Source organism: Drosophila mojavensis, unplaced genomic scaffold (genome assembly GCF_018153725.1).
Source record: "Drosophila mojavensis isolate 15081-1352.22 unplaced genomic scaffold, ASM1815372v1 contig_136, whole genome shotgun sequence".
NCBI classification, from domain to species: Eukaryota; Metazoa; Arthropoda; class Insecta; order Diptera; family Drosophilidae; genus Drosophila; species Drosophila mojavensis.
This window is the reverse complement of record NW_025318667.1, coordinates 12,139,668-12,160,958: the sequence shown is the minus strand read 5'-3', so window position 1 is coordinate 12,160,958 and position 21,291 is coordinate 12,139,668. Positions and strand designations below refer to the sequence as shown.

The 21,291-nt window shown below is 43.1% G+C and overlaps 2 protein-coding genes across 5 annotated transcripts in view; one reads left to right on the top strand and one right to left on the bottom strand.

Moving 5' to 3' along the window:
• The window catches only part of LOC6585290 (GAS2-like protein pickled eggs), a 79,245-nt gene that overhangs the window by 5,168 nt on the left and 52,786 nt on the right, over window positions 1-21,291 (bottom strand). For both annotated transcript variants that reach the window (XM_044011724.1, XM_044011723.1), the window contains exons 5-9: window positions 6,743-6,939; window positions 5,618-5,736; window positions 5,255-5,541; window positions 1,918-2,025; window positions 619-809 (exon numbers count right to left, since the gene is read on the bottom strand). In XM_044011724.1, coding sequence (XP_043867659.1) covers window positions 619-809; window positions 1,918-2,025; window positions 5,255-5,541; window positions 5,618-5,736; window positions 6,743-6,939 — 902 coding nt within the window. The remainder of the gene's footprint in view (window positions 1-618; window positions 810-1,917; window positions 2,026-5,254; window positions 5,542-5,617; window positions 5,737-6,742; window positions 6,940-21,291) is intronic.
• On the top strand, window positions 10,362-13,822 carry LOC122757915 (cilia- and flagella-associated protein 91-like). Of its 3 annotated transcripts, none has more exons than XM_044011725.1 (2): window positions 10,362-10,536; window positions 10,615-13,822. In XM_044011725.1, the coding sequence occupies exon 2, from the start codon at window positions 10,655-10,657 to the stop codon at window positions 13,541-13,543; it is 2,889 nt and encodes a 962-aa protein (XP_043867660.1). In that variant the 5' UTR covers window positions 10,362-10,536; window positions 10,615-10,654; the 3' UTR covers window positions 13,544-13,822. The 3 variants fall into 3 exon arrangements, with proteins under 3 accessions (XP_043867660.1, XP_043867662.1, XP_043867661.1); XM_044011727.1 differs by having other exon boundaries at window positions 10,376-10,536; window positions 11,225-13,822; XM_044011726.1 differs by having other exon boundaries at window positions 10,377-10,536; window positions 11,196-13,822.

Below are 21,291 nucleotides of genomic sequence, written 5' to 3'. Positions count from 1 at the left end.
TTAATGGGAATTACGTTCATCTAGTATTCAGAATAGCGACTTTCAAATGAAATTTGTAATTAATCAAATGCTTTAAGCTTAAGTTAAGTTGGCTGCGCTTTAAGATTAAACAGTTAAAGCTCTAAGCACAGTCAGCTTAAAAAGCTAACAATTGTTTGGGCCTGTTAAGTTGGCTGCGCTCAACTGCAACCACGAGATAGATGCACACAGCCCAAAAGGACTCTGAGCGGGGAGCAGGAGGCGAGTGGAGCCGCATTGCCTAAGCATCTATTTGCGTTTGGTGAATGAGCGCGTTAATTCATGAATGCATTTGACGACTATTCACAGCAACGCCCCGCTTTAGCCGCCGCCTCCTCCTCCTCCTCCGGCTGAGCTAGCTGCGAGTGTGTCTTTAATGGAGCTTGTTAATGGGGCACTTGGCGCGACTCGCTGCGGATTCTGGAGCTCGCAACGCACTCGCACTCGCACTCGCGTCATTATCCGGCTTTATGCATGCAATTAGCGGGGCGATAACAACTTAATGCATCCAGCCCCATCGTGCGGCCAATGCGGTGGGGGTCTGGCGGGGAGGGGGGTGTTTGGGCTAGTTATTAACCTGCTAGCGAGCGGGTCACTCACCGTTCGTATATCACATGCGCCTTGTGCAGCTCAATGCCATTGCCGGAATTGCTCGTGTTGCGGATCATCAGACGCGCCTGCAGCGAGCTGCGATGCTGGGCCCGACAGCGGCAGGGATCGTGCTTGTCCAGATAATGGGAGAGCGTGTCCCAGCCTCCGCCCACGCGCACCATCACATGCGAGCGCAAGATCTGTAAATAGAAGAGGTAAAGGTGAGACCCAAGCAGATGAAGCTGGCAGAGATGTTGAGCCATCCATATGAGAATATACATATAATCTCTAAGAAATGCCAATATCTGTATATATCTGTATGATTTAGCAGAATTTATATCGAACTGGATCGATAAAATGGATATCGATTACAGAGAAAAGCTTTGTAGAATGGATAGATGGGCAGAAAAACATAGAGCTGGGCGGACAGATAGAATGAAGGATGTACAGAGCAAAGCACAGATAGACAGACAGACTGAAGGATGGACGGACTGACTGAAGAACGGACAGAATGAAGGACAGATAGACACACAGACTGAAGGATGTTCAGACAGACAGACTAAACGACGGACAGACAGTCGTACAGGAAGATATCTACTCGGCTTTTAATAGAGATCCCAACATAAAATGATTCCACAGTTCCATTTAGCATTCAAATGTAAATTTAGCAGATAGCTTAGTGGCAAGTTTAGCGACAAGCTTAATGGCAAGTTATTGGATAAAAGCTTAGCGGAAAGCTTCGTTTTAAATTAAGCAAAAAGTTTAGCTAGAATCTGATGGCGCAGGTTTCTCAAAATTCTCAATTACTAAGGCTAAATCCGAATCAAGGTTAGAATTTTATACATAAGCTTAACACAAAGGCTTTACGAAAGTTCAGCTATGATTTCTGCGAGATTGGTTTAAAAACAAAATCTCCCTCAAAATATATATAAGAATTTTCGTAAAGAACAAAGCTTTAGATACAAATTATATGAAACTGCTTCTATTTTTTTTTTGCATTTTTGTTTCCCTCATTTTAAAACGAAATAAGCTACAAATTATGTTAAAAGTTTGGCTTGAAATTAAAATAGATCTCAGATATTTCTATACTCAAAGAGCATTCCAGATGGGCGCCTAGCTAGAATCTAAGATATGATTTAACCGGAAGACAAGTTTTGACTAGAGGCTAGCTAAAAGTAAAGCCAGATTCAAATTTTGTAATTGATGTTTAGGTTTTGTATAGCTAAAATGCAAGCTAAGCGCAGCAGCTTTTTTTTTAGTGCCAGCCAAGATTGGTGTAAAGCCTTATCAGCCTTGGATTCAACTTACCCGCACAAAGATGAGGACTTTGGTGTCGCCGATGCGATATTTGCCCTCGGAAACGCGCACCATGGGAAACTGTGAGGGGCATGTGCACTTCTCCACCAAATCTCTGACCTGTAAAGAAAAATTTGTGTCAACTGCAGTACTGTAGCCACATCTATGGCTCTGTGTGTGTGTGCATGGGGTATGCTTGTGTGGAGGGAGTCGAGCCTGGGGCTGACCCCTTGGGCCATTGCATAAGTTCAATCGAGGTAAAAACGACAAACGACTGTTTGGACTGCGCTTTTCACTGCATAAATTCACGCGCTGCCATTGTCCGAACAAATGATCAAACAAATGAGCGGAACAGCCACAGAGCCACAGTGCAGCAGCAGCAGCAGCAGCAACAACAACAACAACAACAACAAAGACCTGGCCCAGACCAAGCCAGACCCAGGCAGACCTAGCCAGCCCAGGCCAGGCCAACAGACCTGGGCCCCAAAATGCAACTGGCTCTGCTATGTCTCGTGTCTGTAGGGAGCTGCGCGAGCTTCGCCTGGCTACTGTGCTCGTGGGGCTGGCTGCCTTTGACAGGGCAACGAGTCCGAGTGCCATAAAAGCAAGATCAGTTTTCAGGAGGATCGCAGGCAGGCAGGGCTTGGGGTGAGACACGGGGGGGGGGCGGACTACGGGCTGGCAAAACAGACAAAACGCATTTGCACCTTTGAACTTCGCTAGTTAACTGAGGCTCATAGATTTCTGTATTGGCTGCTTGTGTTTTTTTTTTTTTTTGGAACTGTGCCACAGCTGCAAATGCGTTGCAGCAACGACAGGGGGGGTGGGGGGGTGGAGGTGAGGTGGGTGGCGGTGCTTAACGGCTGGGATGTGGATGTCTGGGCGTAGCTTGTGGCAAGACGACATCACAATAAATCTCAAATGGCGATAAGCCAGCAAAATGATCAGCCAGGCGCAGAGATTCGCAATTGACAAGGCGACCAGGCCAGCCGATGGGCAGCAGACGGGGAGGGGCGGATGAGGTTGGGGAACTGGCGAGGGGTTGAGGTAGCTAGGTTGCGGTAGAGCCACAGCGTGACTGTGACGCATGCAAGATTAGCTGGCGCTGTGATCCTGGCCTAAGCCATAAATTGCAGCCACAACACAGCAACAACAACAACAGCAGCAACAACAGCAACAACAACAATGTTGACGACGCGGACGTGCCAAACGGCAGCGACAAATGATTCGTGGCTGGTTTGCAACAGTTGCTGCTGCTGCTGCTGTTGCTGCTGTTGCTGTTGCTCCTGCTGCTGCTGTCGTGGTGGCACATCATTTGATTTTCGACAAGTTGTTGAGGCTATTTGCTGATTTGGCTGCCGCTGTGGCTGTGGCTGTGGCTGTTGCTGTTGCTGTTGCTGTTGCTGCAAACAAATTGATTGGCTGGCTGAGTGATCGCGCTGCCAAGATCCGACAGAGGCGCTCGTTCCATTGAGCATGTCCGCCCGCCGGGGCAGACTTGGATGTTGTTGCTGCTGCTGTTGCAGTTGCTGTTGCTGTTGCTGCTGTGTTGCTGTGTTTGCCTGACAATGTTTTGGCAGCACGTTCATGTCCATGTTGCGTCCAATAAATGCGCAACGATTTATCCATCCATCGAGCAGCTGTCGATGCAGGAGACGAGAGGAGAGGCAACTCAGCCAGGCAGCCAGGCAGGCAGGCAGGCAGGCATTGTTGTCAGTGCTCGCTGGCGGCGTGAGGAAATGCTTGGCTTTGGCTTTTCATTAGTTTTCCGATATTTTGCCTTGGCCTGCTCTGACTGACTCCTCAATCCTTGTTGCATGTTGCTGCTGCTGTTGCTGCTGCTGTTGCTGCTGCTGCTGTTGCTGCATGTTGCTGTCGTCGCATGTTGCTGGCAGTCACACTTGCAATTACCATTGGCAATTGGCGATTGTTGTAATTGCTTTTGGCACAGCTGGCGCCACCGGGCAGCACACAGCCAGCGCAACGAAATGGAAACGATACGAAACGGAACGGGCATGGAACGGGACGGCAATGAAACGCCTCGAACATCTTGTCAAATTAATTAACAATATGTTGAGCTGCCGTGACATAAGCGTTGCCAATCGCGTCGCACCAATCGACGCATTGAAATGCTTTGAATATTTGGCCAGCGATAAACGATAAATCAATCAGTGCGGAAATATCGATAAGAGGACCATAAAGCAGGTACACAAAGAGAGAGAGAGAGGGAGGTAGGGAGCGTGTTGATAAGGAAATATAAATATAATTCTATTTAAGTATTCGATCATATATCTATAGTTTTCTGTTGGTTGAGATAATCGATAAGTTTATCGCGCATTAGTGATAAACTTTTTAAATTTCTTATTAGAAATGCTATGCAGACTTGATTGAGCATGCAGGAAATGTACATACGCTGAAGCTCTTATTGATAAGAGCTGCCTTCAATAATCGATAAATATTGATGAATTCTATATGTTTATCAATCATTATTTTTTTTTGTTTTTTTTTTGCTCAGCATTTTAACCTGGTGCTATTAAATAAATCTCGCTTAACTATAAGACTGAACATATAATAATCGATAGATATTGATTGAATAACAAGATTTTAAATATTTTTGTTTACTAAATAATAGTCTGTCAATATTCATACTTTGATCAGATCATTCGATTGATTAAACATTGTCTTATCGATCGATAAATATCGATTGGCGTCTTGTGAGTAGCTATCCATTGATATTTTGCAATCACAAGCCTGATCGAACATATGCTATTTGGGGAATTTCGCAGCAGTATTATGTGGAGCCTAGTGGAGCACACAGTTGGTCGAGCACAAGTTTGGAGCTCTGGGGAGAAGCAAAGATCACGACTTGCCTGGGCAAGCACTAGATTATTTCTTTTTGGATAGCTGGCTAGGCAACGTACATATACGTTTTTCGGCAAAATCGTCGAAAGCAATTATCCATTGCATTTGTTTCGACAACTCGCATAGTTTTTCTTTGTTGTTGTTGTTGTTGTTGTTGGGGCTGCTGTTGGCTGCTTTTGATTTGTTTTGCCCAAGTTTGAAACTGGAAACTTAGCCGTGGCTAAAAATGGACATGAGAAGAGTAGCTATGAAAACACAACAATAACAAAAAGTCGTGAGGTCCGCGGCGACTAAAAAAAAATAAATAAAAGAGAAAACATAGACCCACTGAACCCACACACACACACACACACACACACTCACACACTCACACTCTCACACTTATGGCTAGAGGAGTTATTGAGGAGAAATGTGTGGAAAAGCCAGTTGGTAGCTGACTGCAAACAGTAGTCGCAATTAGGGCTAGCGGATTCGGATCTGCACTTACCATCTCGTCGAGGCTCTTCAGATCGTTGGTTATGATCTGTGGCTGGGGTCCGTACATCAGCATCGGATCCTTGTCGTTCTCATCCTCGTTCTCTGTATCGCTGTCGTACAGATCCGTCTCGTTGGCCACACACTCGTCGCCGATAGGTGGCGCCTCCGTTTGAGTGCCGCTCTCCGAGCAGCCGTTGTTTGTTTGTGTGCCACAACCAACGCCGTTGGCTTTGTTATCGGCCGCGATTTCGCGATCGATTTGTCGCTCCATTTGCACAAGCATCGGCGCTAGCATGCCTATCGATAGACATACACACCCATATACATATATCTAGCGATCAGCATTCATGATCATGTTTCTATTGAGACTTACCAAACTTGGCGCCACGTCTGGCCACCTCCAGCAGGCAGAGTATCACATGCTTCTCGTTCTTGCGCATGATCAGATCGTCCGTTTCGAACAATAGGCACTCGATGATCTTCAGGCTCTTTCTGCAAAATGACAAACGACGCTTGAGCAGTGCGCTTCACTTGCCATTGACTCAACTGTCAATCAGTTGGGATCAGTTGGCAGAGGGCAGTGATCTGTGATCAGCTGTGATCAGTTAGTAGTGATCAGTGAATATTCAGTAGTAAACAGTGATCAGTGATCACTCAGAGGGGACAGTGAACAGAGATCAGTGATAAACGATCAGTGATCAGATAACAGTTGACATTTAGCAGTGATTTATAGTAGCAGATAATATGTTAACTGTGATCAGTGTTGGGTGATCAATGATGCAGGATTAGATGAGAAGTTGACGGTGATCAGTGCATATTTATCAATTAGCAGTGACTATGCAGGAGTAAGTGACTATTCAGTGATCAGTCAGCAATGGGCAGTGATCAGCTAACATTTAGCAGTGATTTGTAGTAGCAGCACAGTAATCAGTGATATGTTAACTATGATCAGTGTTGGGTGATTCCTTACGAGTGATCAGCGATTAGTAAGATGTTGGAAGTGATCAGTGATGATTTAGAAGTGATTAGTTAGCAGTAAGATACCAGTTGATTGCTGGCATTCATCCGAGATCATGGAACAGTGATCAGTCAGTGAAAATCAGTGAACAGCTAGAGGGCGATCAGTAGATATCAATAGGCATAGCACAGTTATCACTGAACAATGATCATTGATCAATGATCAGCGTTAAGTGTGAGTAGTGACGGTGATCAGCAGTAATAAATGATCCAGAATCAAGGAGCAGTTAAGAGATCGTTCTCTTGAGTCTTTAAAGATCAGCAACTGGTGATCATGGTTCACAAAGCCCAAAGCTTAAACAGCTGAAAACTTATAATTCTGAATTATCAAGTGATTTAAAAGAATATATACTCTTGAAGGATAACTGTTCACTTGTTCAAATGTTGATCGATTGCTGATCTACAATATTCTACAGATATTTTTATATATTTTTTTTTACTTAGAACTACAATTAACTTAGAATATTTTAGCTGGACTCACCTGCACCAGGTTATGAAATTGGAGACATTGTCGCGCGCAAAGAACGTGCCGCTCTTGGCTGCGGGCAGATAGTAGACGTTGCCCAGGGCGAGGATCGGTCCGGCCAAGCCGGAAGTCATGGAGCGTGTCATTGATTTGTTGCGCGCCTGTCGGCGGGCCAAATAGTCCTCGGCTGCTTGTCGCACATAATTTGCGTGCTGAAAACAAATTAAAGAGCACAACAACAATAAATTAGACAACAGCAACAACAACAACAATGGGATAACCAAGTGAAAGTCGCCTAAAGAAACAGCGATATTTTCCTCTAGTTTTTTAAAGCGCGACAAAAATCTAGCAAAAAGTTTATTTTTAAGCGTCTCAAGAATTTAGCGCAGAATTCGCTGATTTTTTTTTTTTTTTTTGTTCTTATTTTTTTTTAAGATCGTACAGCTAGCCAACGGGGCCAGCCGACTACACCCCATGCCGCGCCCCTGCGCCAAGTACAGGGTATACGCGCGACAATCGAGCCGCCTGCGCCGCATCCATACCTCCACAGGAGAGGCGCTGCATCATTCGAATTGATGGCGCCGCAATCTTATGCATAATTAATTAGAAAAGCAAATGAAAAGAAGTGAAAATGAAAATGAAAAATTTGCTGCTGTGAGGCAAACTAATTCCAATTGCAAACACTCGTCACTCATCAGTCATTTGGGCAGACACACACAAAGAGAGAGAGTGAGAGAGAGAGAGAGAGAGAAAGAGTGAGAGAGCGAGAGAGAGGCAGAGGGAAGTAGATAGAGGCAGAGAAACAGCACAATTTGTGAATGGTCCTAGATGCTTTTGGGCCACTAATTAGTCTAGCTGGGTTGAGTATAGAACATAGCGAGATAGCGATGGCGAGTCAAAGCTAGCTGAGCTGGAATACTGTAGAATTCCTGTTAGATGTTCCCTTGGAAGAATGGGGAAAATGGGGGAAATATCGGAAATATCTATATACATATATAAAAGCTAAAAATTTGCTAGTTCAAAACATATATATTATAGTCGATTCAGGTCAAATATTATATAGATAGAGATATGGATATATACAATATGATAAATTGATAGACCCAAGTATATGATGCCTGCAGATTCTTGGATTTACGCATTTCACAAGTCAACGCCCCAAAAACGATATAATGCTGAGAATAAAGCGATCTTAAAGCAGTTGGGGAACATAATATCATAGTTGAATGTATAAGTAGGTCACATGAAGGGGATTATATCATAGAAATACAGTCGAACCCGATTAGAACTACACTCAAGGGACCGTCGCTATACCCGGAAGGCGCTATAACCGTACGGACGTTATAAGCGGAGTCGTTATAAACGGCTTCTATATTATATAACATATTATATTATATTATATTATATATTATGCCCTCTGGGCTCTGCCACGCCTGCTTCAGCCTGTTGCTTGCCATTTCATAGCCTGAATCCAATCCATATGCAATGAGTTGAGTTTTCGAGCTGATGTCACAGCCTCCAAAAATAATGAACTGCAATCCGATCTGCTGCGATCGATGCGCGCAGCATCATCAATTCAATTGGGATGCAATTTGGAGGCGCTGCTGCAGCACGACGAAAGGCGGCAAATGGAAACGACGTGTCATGCATTTCCATTATCATTATCATTTCCCATTCCTATTCAGTTTCCCATTCCATTTCCATTTACATACATCATTCCATATTCATTTATGCACATTTTTGTAATAATTTAATATTTTAACAATTTCAATATTTCCATCTTTCTCTCTCTCTCTCTCTCTCGCTTATTATTTATTTACTATCTTTTTTTTTTTTGCTTTTCTTAAATCTTTTTTTTTTATTATGGCTATCGCCGCAAACTGCATTCAAAGTGCTTTATTTGGTGTTTATTGTTTCACCGTTTCATTATCTATATATATATATATGCATAAATATGTATATATTTATAGAGACGAAGAGAGAGAGCGAGAGATAATACCCTAAGTCCATTTAAGGCCAACAACGACAGCTGCTGACGTCTGCCGATAGCTGTGGGAGTGGTCAGACAGTCAAACAATTTGAAAAGCTGAATTGAATTTGGAATGCAATTACGATGAGCAATTCTATGTGGTATATATATAGTATACTATATACTGTATATAGAATATAGTATATAGTATATAGTATATAGTATATAGTATATAGTGTATATTATATAGAGTATATAGATATATAGTATATAGTATATAGTATATAGTATATAGTATATAGTATATAGTATATAGTATATAGTATATAGTATATAGTATATAGTATATAGTATATAGTATATAGTATATAGTATATAGTATATAGTATATAGTATATAGTATATAGTATATAGTATATAGTATATAGTATATAGTATATAGTATATAGTATATAGTATATAGTATATAGTATATAGTATATAGTATATAGTATATAGTATATAGTATATAGTATATAGTATATAGTATATAGTATATAGTATATAGTATCGTTTTACTGAAGGAAGGTCCGGAATTGAAAAGCTCTTTCCAAGCTTTTAAATTGCGCCGTCGGGAACTACGAGTAAATAACTTCGAATGGATCTGTAAGAAGCTTCGATGTTAGCTGGGAACGCACCTGACATTATATCAATGATTATATGTATATGTAAGCCCCTCCTTGGCTTTGCCTTTGCCTCTGCCTCGCTGGATCATTTGAATCGAGAGCATTCGCTAGTCGTCTTGCCAGAGTCTGCGTCTGTCCATTCTTCGGGCCGGCGTCTGCTGCAGCTCTTATCATTGAATGCGCGAAAGGCAAGAGGCACCAAGCCAGCCAGCAGACAGAGGGACAGAGGGACAGACAGAGGGACAGACAGAGGGAGAGACAGCGACGCCCACGATGCACTTTGATGGCTCGAGGCGTTAAATAGGTCTGTCTGCATCTTCGCTGCGCTACCCACGGCATCCACGGGCATCTGGCCTTGTGCTGGCCAAATGCGATGCACAATTCAAATTTATTGCTTTGCATATTGGAGCTGAGTCAGCGCATCGGCAAATCCCATGCAGGTAGCTCATTGGAGTTTCGACTAGAGCCGGAGACGACAAAATTCAAAATTCAAATAGATGCGCCGAGATCGTTCGCTGCTGCTGCTGCTGCTTCTCTTCTCGTTGTTGTTGTTGTTGCTGCTGCTGCTGCTGCTGTTGTTGTTGTTGTTGTTGTTGGTGGCATTGCCAATGCTAAGCCACGTCAGATTTTCACTTTCGAAAGCCTCGACACGAGGCACATGGAAATTGTTATTATGACATCTCATCTGACAATCAATTGTGCCATGGCGCGGCACGTGCCAGTGTTTGATGATTTGATTAAGCCAGTGTTGGGCAATGCTGACCTGTCTATGCCATCGATAGCGATAGGGAAGAGTGCAGCTATGCCCTAAACTTGGGCCACTGCATTGCTGTCCTGCTTACATTCTAGAGATGAGCTTCTATCACAGAGCTAAACTTGAGCTATCGCAAAGCAAATGTAGTGTTGGAAAGTGCGGCAAAGGTGTTTTAAAGCAGACGCTGCAACAGCTACAGGAAATTGCAGCACTTTCAACAATATTCACGTGCTCAATGTTTCTGCTTATTTGTAATTCGGTGAATCAGTGTTGAACAATTTCATATAATCCTAGGTGCCAGACAAGCAGCATGATTATCGATAATCAAACTATTTGACGGCTGCTTCTGACAAGCCATTTCCTGAAAGTCACATCCTGTCTTTTTGTTTGAAGCTCTGCTCGAATCAGTTCGTGTGCTCAAGTAAGTCTAAAATACAAATTTTTTTTTTTCTCGACTCAATTTCTTGTTTTCCGGTGAATTCAATTGTGTTTTATAAAGTTTAATTTGGCATTCAATAAGATAAATACGAAACATTGCAATGAATCCGTTGATGGTTGGCCAAAATGCCGCCGCATTTAACAGCGACCAGTCGCTGTCTCGCGCAGGCCTGGCAATAGCCAATTTATACAAGTATCCGACCACCAGCTCGCTGCTGACGGCCATCCATGAGGTGGCGGACAATCCTGTGCTGCAGTATCAGCTAGATTTTCCGATTGGCCAGTATATGGAATATTTCGTGCATTATTGCATTCGCGTGCCAGCGGCCCATCTGCTGTCTCGCCCCTTGCAGCTCCGAGTGGGCCTCCTATGTATGCGTTTCGTGAAATATTACGCACGCGAATTGCGTATGCGGCAAATGCGCAATTCGACATGGCGTCCGCTTTTCATTCATTCACTGACTTCATACAACATTGCCAACAAACGCAAGCCATCGTGTACGGAAATGTCCGGTGCCAAACGTTTCTGTCATAATAATACGGATCTGGATGCGATCCAATCATATCCTATATCAAATACCAATATTGTCGATCAAAAAACCAACTATAAGTTATCCACCCATTACATGAACTCCCCCACCGATATGACCGACGCCCCGCAACAAACGAAGACCAAACCCGATCACTCCGTGGAGCTGGCCTTGATAGACAGCATCGAACGCAGTGTCAGCATATTGAGAACCCAGTTTGGAGGAGAAGCTGAGAAAATGGATCAAGCTAAGCCCAACGTAGACGATCGCCAGGAGACTGACGATTCCTCCGATACATCATCGTCCGGATCGGATGACACGGAACTAGTGGAAGTTCAGCCAAAGCCCGAGCTCACTCCACTCGGCGGTGGCCTCACCATCACTGTGCCACACGGCCGGTCTTCACAATCGGACTCGCCCGTCGAATCGGAGGGCTGTGACCAGGGCATGGCTCCGGCTGCGCCCAAGCCGGCTTCGCCGGTCGACTCGTCGTCGACCTGTGAGTATTCGGAAAGCGATTCTAGCAAGGCATCGCTGGATTCACCTGAATCATTGCAATCACAGTTTCAAGCTACACGCAGGCGTCAGCGTCGCGCTTTGCCTGCTAGCGATAACGCTCGCAACTCGACTAGTGCGAACGATGGCCAGGCTCAGGTTGCTGCAACAGCAGGAGGAGGATTTGATTACAGCGACCACGCCCCCCAGCCTATTCAGGTCTTGGCTCACGCTCACGTTAATCCTGAAGCTCGGGCTCGTGCTCAAGCTCGAGCTCTGGCTAAAGCTAAAGCCAAGGCCCAGGCCGCGGCTGAGGCCCTGGCAGCGGTTGAGATCCAGGCAGCGGCTGACGCCCAGGCAGCAGCTGAGGCGCACGCAGCGGCTGAGGCCCAGGCAGCGGCTGAGGCTCAGGCCAAAGCGAAAGCTCTGTCAGACGCCCGGATCCAGGCTCTGAAAAGAAATTACAATCAAATTCTGGCCGATGCTCAGGATCGTGCAAGGTCTCATGCCTTTGTTATGGCCCAGGCTAAGATGGCCCTCACATCGCCGCAGACCTTTAAGTGCCAGATGGGCGATATTTCGCCCCAGGTCCATGTAGCCCATACCTCGACGCACGCTCAGATGGCCCAGCCTGGACTTCAGGCTCACGAACAATTGAAGCGTAAAAATACGAAGAGCTATCTGACCAGTCGTCTGGCCATTATCGAAAGGCGTCTCGATGCGCCATGCAGCAGCGAATTGGCCATGAAGCTGCATGCTGAGCATGCTCAGGTTCGTCGCAAGCTTATGAATCTGGGTACCGACATGAATATCATCCCCAGCCCAAAGCCACAGCCGGGCATCATGTCAGACGCTAGCTCGAGCTCCTCGCTCAGTGACACTCTGGAGCACATGTCGATCAATGGGAAGAAGAAGGCCACCGACGAGAATGTTGACCGCAAGGGTGGCAAACGCGTCAAGCACAGCACCGATACACAATTTGACTTTGAGCTCCTGGATGGGGCTGCTGCCCAGATGCCCGAACAGCGTCGCACTAATATACCGCAGACTAGCGCCAGACAGCTGCCTCTAAGCATGCCTTCGAATGGGGCCGCAGCTCAAGCCGGGACCGGGACCGGTACCGGGACCGGGACTGGGCGCAAGTCGTCCTCTGGAGCTCGGCGCGCGCCTGCCAAGCTTCTGTCCGACGCTGATCGCACCTCGCTTATCAATAGCATGAACAAAATCAAAAGGGATCTGAGAGAGGCCCTGGATCAGCTGCAGATGCGCATGGTGTGCATCCACAGCCGCTTGGAGCAGCCCTGCACCAGCCGCGAGGGCACGCGTCTGAACGCAGAGCTGGCGAACATTGAGGGGAAGATCAAGCGCATTGAATCCGCCATGGGCACCTCGCGGAATGACCCCGACATGGTTATTGAGACGTCGCTAAGCGACAGCGAGGAAGACGATCCGTTTGTCTACAAGCCCCCAAAAACATCATCGCAGAACACCACAGCCAATGAGTCGGGATTCTTGGAGAGCACTCGCTTGGATCTCACAATGCCATCATCGTCTGCGAATTCGGAGACCACTGGCCAGAATTCGGGCATGATGCCGAAAAACGATTCGGGCATTGCTGTGGCTGGTGTGGGCCTCTCATCCACTAAGAAGTACCAGGAGCCGCAGGTCCAAACCAAGCAGCGTGAGCAGACACAGCTACGCTATTACCGGCGGCAGCCTGAGACCTCTAACTCTGACGATTCCTCTGCCGAATCCTTGGTCTCGAGTAAGGTGAATAAGAAAGCCGTTGGCAATGCTGGCAAGGCTGGCGATGAAGATGATGAGGAGGATGATGAGGAGGATGATGAGGATGACGAGGAGGACGACGAGGAGGATGACGATGAGGATGACGAGGAGGATGACGAAGAAGACCCCGTGCCACCTCCAAAGAAAAACTGCCCCTCCTACAAACAGAAAACTAACTAAATTTTCAAACTAACCTCACATTTTGCACAGACTCAAGGAAGTCACTCTGTACAGCTGTACGCGAATAACAACCCATCAAAAAAATATCATATCATACAAACTCACATTTTGCACAGACTCAAGGAAGTCACACAAATATCATACAAGCTAAAGCCTAACTAGATATGATTACAAATATTAACTCAAGGAAATCGAACTCAGGGAAGTCGAACTCGGGGAGTCCAACTCAAGCACACCAAATACTAAAATTGTATGGAAATAAAATCATACAAACTCAAACTAATCTAAATATTAAACAAACTTAAAAATGACTGCCTGTCATATGACCTAAAACATATCCAACTATCAAGCAAACTAAAACTAATCTAAATATATCAAGCAAACTAAAGACTGACTTAATATCATATAACCTAAAACTTATCGAAATATTAAACATAAAAACAAATCTAACTCTCATAAAACCAAAAATTGATGCAAATATAAAGCAAACGAAAACTTAACTACATATCAAACACACTAAAAGCCTCGCTTTAAATAATATCATAAAAAATAAAATTGATATAAATATAAATATATCATAAAACTTATCTAAATATTAAACTAACTATAACTTAACCAAATATTGAATCAAATGATCGAATCATACCAAATCACAACCAAATATCAAGCCAATGCGTGCCTTACCAAATATGGAACAAACTTAGACTTATCTATATATTATGAGATCCTAGGATTAAACACAAGGAATCCCGTTCTGCAGCAAGCTTAAACGCACAAAGTCTTTATACGTTACACCCACACAAACACACACACACACACACACACACACACACACACACACACACACACACACACACTCACATACACACACACACACACACACACACACACACACACACACACACACACACACACACACACACACACACACACACACACACACACACACACACACACACACACACACACACACACACACACACACACACACACACACACACACACTCACAACCACGCTATAAGCCTCTGTAACACATTTTTGGGAACAATTAATAAATATTCAAAACAATTTGAAGAATGTACTCTACAAATCTTTTCGTTTAGATCTATTTCATATCTCTCCCCGTCTCTATACGTATGCCTCTTCCGTATGTATTCAGTGTTCCGGCTGTAGTTGGTTCTTTTCTTTTCAGCTTAAGCTCTACAAAGTTGGCTCGTCTCAGCTTTGCTTTGCTGTGCCACATGGGGTCAGAGGCCTCGCTGCAGAGGGGCGTGGATTTTCGGGCGTTTGTTTGGCAGGTGTCGATGCAATATAAACGTGACTTTGACTTGACACTTTGATGCAATGTGGGCCAAGTCGATGCAGCAGCTGCGCGTTGCATGCAACATGGCGCGCGTACGTGACATGTGTGCAGGTAAAAATACAACAACAACAAATGAAAGAAAAAGAAAAGCAAAAGATGGCAAAAGTGAAAAAGAGAGCGAAAGCCGTTAAGGAAGCGCCAAAAGATGTTGCAACACGCGCCACAGCAATGGGGCAAGCAAGCAAGCAACCAAGCCAGAGGCAGTGGGTGCGACTTGAGTTGCTAAGACGCCAAGTGGGTGGGCCAAGGGAGGCAAAGGCAGGTACGACAGCCAGACAGCCAGACAGACAGACAGAGGCAACTGTCACGTAATTAGCTTAGATTTTTCGCTTTGCCTCTTAGTTTTTTTTTTCCATTTTTTTCCCATTTCTTTGCCTTTCTGCTCAAATGTATGTCAATATGACGTTAATAACATTAGGTAAAAGGCAATTGCAAAAAAAACTCATATATATATATATATATATATATAGATATATATGTACGTATGGTGTCTATGTAATGCCTATAACAGCTTTTTGCTTCCGCAAAGCGTGTGAAGAAAAAAAATCCAAAAATGCGAGTCGAACAAAAATTATAATACAAAATGACATTGCAAAAAAAAAAAAAAATAAATAAATAAATCAAAAAAAAAAAAAAAAAAACGACACCCAAATCAACGCAACTGAAAAAAAAATATATCAAAAAAGTGCGGTATATAAAATATACCATAAATTAGCTGAAAAGTCCAAGGAAATACCCTAAATAATAGTTACAACAAAAATGGGCTGAATATAGTAGAGCAGTCTATATGTAACTGAAGATGTATAATAGATTAAAGATATGTATACATAAGTCTACATTATATAGGTAACTCAAATTTAGGGTATATTGTATATAGATGTACATATATCTTAGTCTTCAACTGTGTCTAGTTTCGCTTTAGATAGAATTACAGGCACTTGCTTCAATTTCAATATAAAGTCAAACTACCCTATATGCCAGACCCTATATAGCCTGCATGTGCAGGGTATTGACAGCACAGCCTGAGGATATGCGCCAGCTATAATTGCGCTATACCCTGCAAATGCCATGCGAGGCATAGCCGACTGCACACACGGACACACAGCAGCCAAGCACATGTGTCTCTGTGTGTGTGTGTGTGTGTGTGTGTGGGCCGTTGATTTGGCCAACGCCTAAGCGGATTTGCCGTCAACCGTTTCATTTTTGTTTCTGTTTTTTTTTTTCAACAATTCAACCAATTTTTTCTAACGAATTAAATAACAAGAAATTCAAAAATAAAAAAAAATTTGCATTGTGTTGGCAGCGGGCAGGGGCGTGGCAGCTAAAAAAGCCAAGTCTAATGGAGTGAATTGGTCTGGCCACCGATTGTCCAGATACACCCACACACATGTATATACATATATATAGAGCGAGAGAGGGAGAGAGAGTGAGGGAGAGAAAGAGAGAAATATATATAATGTTGTTTTCAACTCAATCAAAATAAGAAACTGTCCACGCTGTCCCATTCAAAATCATATTTCAAAGGCCGCGACGACAGCAACAGCAGCAACAACAACAACAGCAGCAACAACAACAACTGATTGTTGTCTTTTGGGGTTCAAGGTTCTCATGGACAACTTCCTCGTAGCCAACTAACTAGCCAAGCCGTGTCGTATATCTCCCTCGCTCGCTCTTTCTGCTTTTGGACAGTTGGCAATGATAGATCGCTGCCAAATGATTGTTGCAACAACAACAGCAGCGGCAACAGCGGCAACAGCGGCAGCAACAGTTGCTCATAGAGATTTGTGTGTTGGTTACGTCGATCACCTGCTCGGGGCCCACTTTTGATCTTGGTTATAGAAACTTATGAATTTGATTGGAGTTGTTGTTGTTGTTGTTTCTGTTACTTTTTTTTTCATCTTCTTTCTTCTTCTTTTTTTTTTTTTTTTTTTTTTGGCAAATGCTAACGGTATTTCCATAATGCCATAGAAGGCGTTTTATTTGCCAAAGTTTGTTGCCCGCTCTCGCTCGTTCAGGTGTGGGAAACGACCCTGGCTAAAAGACCGATGAGATGAGATCACTGATCGATAGTCAGCATCAAGAGATACCTATGCGCATGTGCATGTGTGTGTGTGTGTGTGTGTGTGGGCATAACTGCAGATATGCAATTGGTAATTGATACGAGCTTGCCAGTCGGTGGGAATTCTCAGCTGCAGCCGAGCCAGCGTCAATGATCTGTGGGGCCATTTCTCACACAACTCTGGAAACACTTGGGGGTGGGGGCAAACATGGCTACGAAACAAAAAATAAACATCAACTCTATACAATGTACTTTCTTATCACATCGTCTGTGACAGCAAACGACTTTAGTGTTTTATTTCGAATTACAGTATCCGTTACAATATTCATATCTAAATAGATCGTATTCCAAACAAGTAAGAAGACTCTAGTCGAGACTGCTCGACTAGGAGATACCCTGAACCCTCTAATCTGATATTCACTCTGCACTTCTTTTCGGCACACATACATACACACGCACGTATTAGAACGCGCTCTGCTAACTGCGCAGTAAGCAGCGACTGCGCTTGTGCTGCGCTGTAGTGTGGGCAACATTATAAGAATTTATTTGTTGAATAATTTAATTTCTAGACGTACAATCTTAATGAAACTTTCAGGGCGTAATCATATGGTGAAAATGTGTGTACATTCTAAAGCACACGTCCCTAGTACTTGAAATACGCCTTTTACATAGGTGAGGGTGAGGGGGTGGATATAGGGGTGGGGGGTAAATTACAAAAAAAATCGAAATTATATAAAATACATATAAGTCTACATTTAAAATTTGGAAGCTCTAGCTTTAAAGGTGTAGGAGATATAATTAAATAACTAGCTTTCGATAAGGTTTTTAATCGATAATAAAATATCGGGAGTAGTTATCGATATAAAAAGAAAAACTTGATATGCGCGTGATATACACGGACCTAGAAAAAAAAATTTCAAGTCTCTAGCTCTTATATCTTCTGAAATCGACGCGTTCATACATACCGACGGACGGACGGACGGACGGACAGACAGACGGACAGGGCCAAATCGACTCAGCTCGTCACCCTGATCAAGAATATATATACTTTGTGGGGTCTGCCACGCCTCCTTCTGCCTGTTACATACTTTTAACAAAACCATTATACCCTGATTTCCCATTTTCAATGGGTTCAGGGTATAAAAACAGTTTTCGAGTATACGAGCGATATCGATCTGATCAATCCAAATCAGTCTCCGTATTTCTTGAATCTCTAGTATTTGAATGTGTTAATAAAGATAATGTTAATAATTAATGGTTAATGATGCTAATAATAATGACAATTAAAAATGCAAAATTAATATAATTAAATAATAAATGAATTTATCAACTTCCAAAAGTAGATCCCGAGTATACGCGCGATATCTATCAGATCCATCCAAAAGTAGTAATCCAGATTTCTTGAATCTCTAGTATGTAATGAAGATAATGTTAACAATTGATGGATTATGCTAATAATAATGATTAATGAAAAATGCTAAATTATTTATATAAATTTATCGGATTCCAAAAAACACTTCTCGAGTATATTTATATGATCAACCAAAAGGAATTAATTAGTCTCCCGATCTTTTGAATCTCTAGTAAGCAAGTTAGTTAAGAATAATTGATGGATTGTAATCATAATACTAATAATAATTATAATAAAAAATGCAAAATTATAGATTAAAGAAAAATGTTTTCGATATTGGCAATGACTATAATAATGATGCAAGCTATAATCATGATTATGCTAATGAAAGTGATACTAAGCACGGTGACAATGAAAATTGCCGTCATAATAATAATGTTCAAGTGTGATAATTATAATAATAATTATTATGATACTAATGCCGATGAATGGAAGATGATAATCGTCGGGATAATAATAACAATAATTGTAATGCAATTAAAAATGTAAATGACAACGAAAATATTAATGAAATTGTTAGGAATGATAATACTGAGAGCGGGGAAGCTGAATATGCCAATAAAAACTATAGCACATATGGTGGGGATAGCCAATTTATAATGATAGTATTAATGCTGATGTTAATCACATTCAATAATGATTTCGAATCTAGCTGGATGGTGACACTGATCAACAATTCGCCTAAAATACTATCCATGGTACTTAAACTGATGTTGGATTATCAATAGTAGGGATCTTGAAATATGTAGAATATTCGTTTTCGAATAATAAACTTGATAGCTGCAAAAAATAAAAGGAAAACGAAACGCATTCAATTGCAGTTCGATTTTGCTCAAAAGTGTCTCTAGATACAACCTGAATGGGCTGATTCGTATCTATACTACATACAATATATACTAAGCCTAACTGTGCTCTACGTAGCTAACAAGACAAAGTCGCCGCCGTCGCCAAAAAGAAACAACAACTAAACCAAAGTGAACTGGTTTCTCGTTTCGCTGATATTAGTTTGAGTTTGAGTTGTTTGTTTTTTTTTTTTTTTTCGACTCTTTTCCGAAAAGCCATAGCCAAAACGAATTTTGAATGTGGGTGAAGTTGTTAAAAAATGTGGCAAACGCAAGCGCAAACGCAATCGAGGCCAATCGCCCCGCGTCGGCTTCCAGAGCAACGGGGGGGGAGAGCGAACCCTCGGCCTCGCCCTCTGTGGACCTGCCAAGCGCATATTTAGTTATAAACTTGAATTTAGACTCGGCCCAAAATTAGATAGACAGTTCGACTATGGGGCCGCGAAGAAAGACCGAAACGAGCGAGCGACTCGCCGCGAGACAGTTACAAATGTTGTCGCAATTGCCCAAAGAAGAGAGAGAGAGAGACAAAAAAATAACACACAAAATAAACAAAACAAAACAAGAATGCGCGCCTTGGGAACGAAACGAGACGATATGGAATGGCATGAAACGGATGAGACCATATTGAACCGAACAAACGGGCCATAAACCATGCGCAGAGCAGCTCCCATTATGTTGACAATTGAGTTGATCTGCTGCGTGCTTCCTGTTATAGATTAACATATTACAGCGAGAGTTGGCATTAGCTTGTGCCTGGTAAAGTGCATGTTAAATGGACTGCATGACTGTTGTGTGGCGCATCGAGTAGAAGGGATTCAGCTGAGTAAAGCTCTCATTTGGAATTGAGCGTGTGCCTGGTAAAGCGCATGTTAAATGACCGTAGGCTGGATTGCTATCTGAAGGAAAGGTAGATGGACTAAGAAGAAAAGGAAAAAAGTTAGAGTGAGGTAAAGGCAGCACGACGGTAGGAGTTATAAAGAAGCAAAGAATTGAAAAATATAAGGACAATTGAGAAGGCGAGGTAATTAGGGTGACAGATAAGAGAGTGAGAGATGAATAGGAAAAGGGGTCCAAGCTCCCTCTCTTTATCATCTCTCTCTCTCTGTTTCTCGCTCCCCGCAAGGAGAAAGAAAGAACAGCAAAGACAAAGATAAAGATCCAGCTGTATTGGCAAGTGCCTGGCAAAGTTCATGTTAAGCCTTAAATTATCTCTTAGCGAGCTTTAAGCATATATACAGGGAGAGTGAGGCTGAGAGAGAGGGAGAGACAGAGGGAGAGAGAGAGAGAGAGTGAGAGAGAGTGAGAGAGAGAGAGAGAGAGAGTGAGGGAGAGAGAGAGTTGATCTTACCAGTTACCTGGTAAAGTGCACGGCCTTAACTTGAAGCATTCTTCCGTGAAACTGTAGGGCTTTTTCTGGCCAATCTAATAGCTCAGCTCCAACTAATTGTTAGCATTGCCATATATGTACAACATTTATCCGATGGCCTGAACTTCCTGGTAAACGATGGCTGACTAATAAGCAGTTGAGCAAATGCAATTAACTTGGGCAACATGCTAAATTATTATAAAGAAACAACAGAGAAAACTTAATAATCGAATTGGCAACTCGAACAGAAATGTGAGACAAAACGCGCCCAAAATAGGTAAACACTTGGCTACAACATGGCTAAATATGTGCCTGCCATAATCTGAGTGAGATCTGGGCAGATCGGCTGCTCGGCTGCTCGGCCGCCGTGCGGTTAGGATTGGGGGAGTGGGAGATAATCGTGCCAATTGCCGGGTCTCGTCTATTTGGCTATTTGTCCAGTTTTGGGCACAGATCGCTGAGGCAAAAGCAAAAGCAACAGCAAAAGCATTTCAATGCTTGCCAAGTCAAATACGAGCATATGTAAATATTAATTTTATTAAGCAAACGTGACGCGAACTCTTTTTTAAACGTTGACACGACAATTGCAACCCACACACACACACACACTCACACATGGACACACACATACACACGCTACTTAGATTAAACAGTGCGCGCATTTCATATTTGGCTTTTCAATTCACAATATTTATGCCATGCA

Excerpts from the sequence above, each read along its gene's own strand:
- LOC122757915 (XM_044011725.1), top strand. The coding sequence starts at position 10,655 with ATGAATCCGTTGATGGTTGGCCAAAATGCCGCCGCATTTAACAGCGAC.